Source organism: Neltuma alba, unplaced genomic scaffold (assembly GCF_004799145.2).
Source record: "Neltuma alba isolate B1F8T4 unplaced genomic scaffold, ASM479914v2 tig00003617_pilon, whole genome shotgun sequence".
NCBI lineage: Eukaryota > Viridiplantae > Streptophyta > Magnoliopsida > Fabales > Fabaceae > Neltuma > Neltuma alba.
Window position 1 is genome coordinate 27949 of NW_021633356.1, and position 8051 is coordinate 35999.

At 29.5% G+C, this 8051-nt stretch overlaps 1 protein-coding gene across 1 annotated transcript; it reads left to right on the top strand.

The window, feature by feature from the left end:
- Positions 1 to 6689: 6689 nt before the first annotated feature.
- Positions 6690 to 7415, top strand: LOC114742039 (F-box/kelch-repeat protein At3g06240-like). The gene has a single exon (XM_028930292.1). It carries the CDS (start codon positions 6690 to 6692, stop codon positions 7413 to 7415), a length of 726 nt encoding a protein of 241 aa, XP_028786125.1.
- The last annotated feature ends 636 nt before the right edge of the window (positions 7416 to 8051 follow it).

The following is an 8051-nucleotide window of genomic DNA, read 5'->3' on the forward strand; positions in this document are numbered from 1 at the left end:
AGGCCTATTAGGCTTATTATCAGGCCTGAGCTTGGCCAGATAAAGTAAACAGGCCTTTCTACAGGCCTGAGCCTGTTTTGATATCTAAATAGGCCAGGCCAAGCCACAGGCCGCCTGATCTATTTCTACCCCTAACGAGGATGAATAAATTTCCTCTTTTTGTGAGATAAGAGATTTCTAAATCTGCTTCTTTTTATTTCAGAAAAGAAAAATTTTGAACTTAATAAATTCAAATCAAATAAAAATTTTTGAGTCTAATATTGCTTATTTGATTCATCGTTTTATTTGTAATTGATTATTTTATTTATCTTATATAGTTTATATTTTATTTTTATTCTAATATTCTACTTTATTCTATTATTTTTACTAAAAAAATTTTATTATTTCAACTTTAAATTATTGTGATCCTTTATTTCTTAGTAATATTATTAATTAAAAATTCGCTACTATATAATTTATGAAAAATTAGTAAGAAAGACCTAGAAAAGATAATATTTATTAGAGAGGATAAAAAATTATAATTATTTAAAAAGACCAGATATTAACATGTAAATTTAAATTTACTAAGTTGCCCCTAATCACACCTCCTAAATTTCCTCTCACGTCTCCTATTTCTCTCCTATATTTCTGTTTATAAATTAAAACTATTACCAATTTATAAATTTTATTAAATTAAACAGAATTTATCTTAAATTTTACAAGTTTAAATATTTATTGTTTTATTCAGTTAATATAAAACTAGAATTTTATTTTTAAAATCAGCAAAAATTTCGATTCATATCAAATGTTATCTAATTTTAGTAGAACTTGAGATTCTTTTATAACTCATTATATATGTTAAAAAAAAGGTTATGTACGTCTAGAAACTAAAAAGAAAATTTAAGTAATTTTAAGTAAATCAAAGAAATTTTGCATAATTTATTTTTATTTTAGAAGAAATTTATATAAATTTTAAAATTGAAAAATACATAAGTTTAATTTTTCGTTTTTTAGTGAAAAGAATTCAATTGATATTAGTGTTGATAATATAAATTTAGGCAAAGAAACATAATGATAAATGAATAATGGCTTAATATTAATAAAAATAATTAAATAATGTATTGATGATATAAATATCAATTTGAGTGGCAAAAAAGTTGAATTACAAAGGATATATATACGGTCATGAGGATGATGGGTGGTTTTGGCATTAGCTTTGGTTTTTTCCCCCTTAAAATTATAAAGGTACGATTGTAGGAGGTAGATTAGGGGTTTTGTTAGGGATAATTTAGTTTTTTTAGCTTTACATTTTAGTATTTGGTCCTTCCAAATAATTATGATTTTTATGATCCTTTTTGATAAGTGCTACTTCTTCTATGATTTTTGGAGAGAAAAAAAACTTAAGTCAAGTTTCTTATATCTATTATATCAAATTTTTTAACTATATATGAGCATGTTTCAGGTGAATTTATAATTAAATGGTATTAAATACTAATATTTTAGAAATAAGACACATGGCTACATAGGATTAGAAAATTTGGCACAATAAATATAAGTAACTTGATGTAATTATTTTTTTTTATTTTTTATCAATATTAATTTAGTGGGTGGAAAGGGTTTCAAATAAAAAAACTGCAACCTCTCTTCCCCTACAAAATCAATTTTTAGGGGGAAAAAAATATTTGGCAAGCATTTAGAAATTATAATTTTTTAAATAATTAAAAGTATTTTTAATTAACGAAAAATATAAATTATAGACACGTTTTAATCTATATATCTAGCTGACACATTATTAACAGAAATAATTTTTATAAATTATAAATAATGTAACTTATTATAGATTAAAAGTACTTTTTAATTTTTTTAGCACAAGAAAAAATTAGAGATAAATTTGTCATTATAAAATTTTAATTACTAAAATTTACCTTTACAAATTAAAAATTCTTTTTCATTATTATGATAAGTATATACATTTTGGTTAATTAAAATACTGTTTGTTTGTTTTTTTACATTGGATTGTGAAAAAATGTGCATCCTAAATCAATTAGTATCTTTTTCTTGTTGGTAAAAATGGGCAAAAAAACACCCAAATCAACAAATATTCAACAAAACAAGTCTCATGTAAGTAGAGCCCATAGAATCTCTATATAGTAATGTTAGTAATCCTCTCAAAGGCTTATTCAGCCACTGTAAGCCAACTACTCACGACAAACTCCAATTAGCAAGCCAATCTGTGCTAGTGTTCCCCTCTTGACAAGTATACAAAACTTGTATATCCTAAGTGTCATCAACTAATCTCTGTATATGACTCAAAAATCTATTATTGGCCTTATTCTATACAAACAGATCGTTCAGCATCGTGACCAAACTAAGAGAGTCAGATTCTACTATAACCTTCCTCTAGTTCTTCTCGGCCAACAATAAAAAGCCTGACCAAGCTCCCCAAAGTTCTACCTCAATTGCTGTACATTTACCCAAATTATTCACAAATCCTCCAAAACATTCTCTTTTCTTGTTTCTGAGTAAACCACTACAATTTGTAAATTCAGGTTGACACTTAGTAGCACCATCAATATTCAACTTGACCCACCCAGGATATGGAGGGTTCCACCCTACACTCCTCCAACTCTTCAAATTAAACTCCTCCATCTCCCATTTGATAGGCTCCTTTCACTGAATCAAGATACTTCCAAACAGCATTTTTACAGATCCTACGTACTTGCTTCAAACTCATCATCGAATAAAACTTTGTTTCTTCGGAACCAAAGAAACCAACATATTGTACCAAACACAATATTCCATTTGACACAATACGTACCATAGCTTTGCTACTCAAATTGCACAACATCCATTCATTAAGATTCGTATTAAAGAAAACATGAGTGTTAATATCTGAACATATCTGTAACCAGATTTTTACAGATCCCACGTACTTGCTTCAAACTCATCATCGAATAAAACTTTGTTTCTTCGGAACCAAAGAAACCAACATATAGTACCAAACACAATATTCCATTTGACACAATACGTACCATAGCTTTACTACTCAAATTGCACAACATCCATTCATTAAGATTCGTATTAAAGAAAACATGAGTGTTAATATCTGAACATATCTGTAACCAGATTTTTACAGATCCTACGTACTTGCTTCAAACTCATCATCGAATAAAACTTTGTTTCTTCGGAACCAAAGAAACCAACATATAGTACCAAACACAATATTCCATTTGACACAATACGTACCATAGCTTTACTACTCAAATTGCACAACATCCATTCATTAAGATTCGTATTAAAGAAAACATGAGTGTTAATATCTGAACATATCTGTAACCAGATTTTCCTTGCCTCCTCGCAATCTCGTAGAACATGTAGTACATTCTCGGAGTCCTTATGGCACCTGCAACAAATAGATAAACCCAAACCTACTTTGAATCTCCTTTCTGACGTTAATAACCCATCAAATGTAAAATACTGTTTGGCTTTGTTACATTGGATTGTGAAAAAATGTGCATCCTAAATCAATTAGTACCTTATTTTACTTGTTATGGATCAAGAAAAAATGTATTATTAATTCCGGCTCGAAACTTATTATCTCACAACTAGAATTTATTATTTTCAGGTGAAGTGTTACCACATCATAAGGTTAGTAAAAAAATTAACTTATATTTTTTTAACATTATAATGTAAATAAAGACTGTTTGCTCATTAGTCATCCTTAATTTTAGGATGACTTCGGTTGGGGGATCCCACCAGCCAAACTTTAAAAGAAAATCCTGCCGCTAGTGGCCAACGAGGTTTTCTTCCCCTTATGTTTTTTTAAGGAGGTATTTTAGTTTTTTAACTCATATTTCATAATTCTTATTTTAGACTGGGTCATGGTAGGAATTATGCACATTCAATCACCCAAATACAAATTTTACATATTCTAGGGTTTTTATTTGTTATTTTATTTTAAAAATATTTTAAATTGATACAAGTTACCTATTTTTTCCCTATTAAAAAATATGATTGGAAAATTATCTCTTGTTTCTCCTCATTTAAAACTCTCTCTCATCCTCATTAAAAACTATCATTAATTATCATGTCAGCCTCTTATATTTTGGAACAAAATTTTCTTCTGGAAGTCTCCTTAAATTATGCGCTGTAGGCATGTGTAATTCAATTCTTAAATTTTCGTTTTCCTTTTTATTATCCTTTTCATTATAAGCTTTGAGTCACCTCGATTTAAGAGAAGGTTAATAGCAATTCGAAATAGAATGCAAATTACATGAATTTTTTTTGTCGCCCGTGAGTTCGATCCAAGTTGGAGCAAAATATGAGCTTTTGAGTGTAAATAATTAAGAATAACAACTTTCAATTCTTACTTTTATCAAAGAATCCATATCATAAACAAGTTTCTTTTCAACACACAAAGATTTAAATACAAAAAAAATCCCTTAAAATCATCAAATTATTCTGAAATTATTCTGAAGTCTCAAAGGATCTCATTACAAGAGATTCTATTTGTTTAATTACTCAATTATCTTTCTTTAAGTATGCATTAACAACTGAAAGAGTAGCTATGCCCATTGACAACTTAAGGTGTAATAATTAACAATTATCATGAAAGGTATTAACAACATATTTTCTCAACACATCCCAAAAATATAATGCATAAGTTGTCAATAACTGTCGCGATAGTTGTTAATCATTACACGTTAAGTTATTAATGACTGCACTTTCAATTGTCAATACATACTTTAACAAAAAAATGAGAGTAATTTGATAATTAAACAAATAAAATCTCTTGCAATGAGTTTTCTTGGGGCTTCAAAATAATTTGATGATTTCAAAAAAAATTTTAAAATTCAATTGTCTTAGGTGAGACCTGATTACAATTTTCCCTTTGGTACCCAAAGCACGTGACGAGGGATGAGGCCAACAAACATATATTTACTTATCTTTATATTCACATTTCAAATTAATGAATAAATTTAATAATATATTATTATAATAAATGAATGGTAAATAAATGTTTGGTGGTGATTGGAAGAAATTTTGGGCGACCATATTCACACACCTCTATAAGAAAATATAAAACTTAATTTATAGAGATAGATAAATTAATAAATATATTATTATAATAACTTATTGAACCACAATTAACCGTAAAATTAGTCTATATAAGTTTTTAAAAGTTATTTAATAATTTGATATTGTATTCTTTTACATATATTATTATATATAATATTAAATTTTTATTCAATTAATATGTTACTGGTTCAATTATTGGTCTAACCGGTTACGCCATAAGAATCATGAACTGCTAACCCTTTTTATTTGATATCCGGAGAGAAGATTAATAGCAATTGGAAATAGCGGGATGACCTTCAATTTTTGTATGCAAGTTACATGATTTGTTTTTTTTGGTCGCCTACAGTTTGGTCCAAGTCGGAGCAAAGTACGAGTTGAGTGAAAATAATTAAGATTTAATAACTTTCTTGACCGATGATATTATAAACAAGTTTCTTTTCAATCTTCTGTAATTTGCTTGAGAATCTGATATTAATTTTTTTTGTTTGAAAAAAATTCGAGGCAAGCAACTGCTTGAAGAATTGGAAATCTAGTGTCCTAACCCACAAATAGAACTCCAGCAAATATATTACATATCTTCCAAAGCTATATGTACCATTAGATATAAACACAGTTTTGTTTTCAATTTGAGTTTTGAGAATTTGTTATGATGGCGATGATCTTTTAAAGTTCAACCTATCTAAATTTTGAAAAAAAAAAATTGTTTAAGGATTTGCTATTTAATTATGATATAATTTAATATATTCAAATTTCAATTAAGATATTATTCAAATTCAAAATTAATTATTAATTTATTCATTTGAATCTCTATTTGAAATTAAATTTATTTATAATGTTTCCTATTTAACTCAATATATTCAAATTTCAATCAAAATGTTATTTAAATTTCATTAATTAAATATACTTTGATCTTATAATGTCATATCTGATACATTTTTAAATGTATCGAGTATTACAAGTTTTTAATAATATAATTGATGATTGGTTGATTGGTTGACTGATTAATTGGTTGATTGATTGGGATAGGATCAGGTTCCTAGAATATTTTCCATTAGAGTCATTTTTTTCTATAAATAACGTCTGTATGCCTTTTACCCCAGAAAACTATTACCTTCGCTTCTTTTATGCTAAAGAGTAGTGGAGTCAAGGATAGTGTCCAGATTTGCAAGCTAAAGCAATATGTCTGATCGTTTACCCCAAGAAATTGTGGAGGAAATCCTTCACAGACTACCCGTCAAGTCTCTTGTGAAATTCATCACTGTTTGCAGAGCTTGGAATTCCCTCATCACAAATCGAACTTTCGTATCTGATCATCTCAACCGTACAATCCAAGCTTCCAATAGCCGGGGCTCCCTCTTTTTTCAGTTCTCTCTTACAGGATACAAAGGGCAGATTCATCTTCATCGAGAGCAGTTTTACTCATTATACTCAGTTAATCAGCAAACCGACCACTTCTCTGTAGAGAGATTCCCACTCTCTCATCTATTTCGGCGGGATCGTCTTGAAATATTTAATTTGCTGGCACATGCAATGGCCTCGTCTGTGCTGCTGACTATTCATCCTTCCATTCCGCAACCATCCTTATTTGGAATCCCTTGCTTCGGAAATATTTGGTGCTTCCCAAACCAATTATGACCTGCAAAAACCGCAAAAGTCAACTTGATGACAAGTATCATCTACATTTTGGGTTTGGTTTTGATTCCAAGAACAACGATTACAAGGTCATTAGACTCATGATTCTTCGCGCTGAACAAGATACCCCTCATGTTGAGGTGTACTCTCTTGTTTCTCGTTCTTGGAGAATTATTGATGTTACAGTTCCTCCATTTTTCATTTGTCATTTACGCCATTGGTTTACCCCTGTAACTGTGAATGGGGCGGTACACTGGGTTGTTGGTCGTTGGAGATGTGATGGTTCATGGTACAAATCTATTTTGTCATTTGATGTAATTGAAGAGACATTTGGAGAATTAATGTTACCACAACAGTCGAGGAAGGTTGAGTCAACATTACTTGCTGTGGAAGGAGGCCATTCGCTTTCCGTGGTGAATCATTTTATGAAAAGGAGCCGACGGGTGTTCAGTGTTTGGGTGATGAAAAAATATGGTATTATCGAGTCATGGACTGAAGTATTCCAATGTGATTCAGAATGTTATGGGGGCGTATTAGACATATTAGCTCTAACTAGTGGTGGAAAAGTGGTTGTGAGACTTGCAAGTGAAGTTATTACTTTAATTGATCCAATCAATGGATCGTTGGAGCCTGTGGGACGTCAGGGATATTCTGAAGCTTATGTTGGATCTTATGTTGAGAGTTTGTTCCTAATAAACAAAGAACCTGATGTTTTGTCTTTCTAACACTTATTGAACGACCATGGTACTACAAGTCTAAGCTTAAGATTATATGTTTTGGTTTATATTTCTTGTTCACTTGAGGTGGGTTTTTTAAAGATCCCAAACAGTTATGGTGCTTTTCTATTGTGCTCAATGTTCAATATTTGCTAATTAGTTTTATATGTGTCTCTTAAATGTTATTAGTAGTTGTTTTGATGCAACGAAAACTCATTATTTATGATATGAGTGATTGGTCTTCTTGGCTCAATGGAAATGTCATGAGATTTTGAGTCAAAACAATGGCGCATCAATTCATCTCCTATCAAAGTAAAATTATATTGGGATAATATGATTTTGCGTTATTAAGATTTGAACTATTTATTTTTGGTACTTTAAATTTTAAATCTTTAGTTTTAGTCCTTATAGTTTAGTCCATTAATATGCTGAATTGTCGTAAAGGATGTGAAAGTGCTAAAGTGCCACGAATGATGTTAAAGTCATGATATAGACTTACTAGATAGGACCTAACTGAATTTTATATGGATAACAACAACAAAAAAACAAGTTTTCAAAATGCAACGCATAGAACAATTATATAGAGCTGGGTTTAAAAGACCAGTTCTTTTTTTTTTTTTAATCTCTTATCCATACCATACAAGA

Excerpts from the sequence above, each read along its gene's own strand:
- LOC114742039 (XM_028930292.1), top strand. The coding sequence starts at position 6,690 with ATGACCTGCAAAAACCGCAAAAGTCAACTTGATGACAAGTATCATCTA.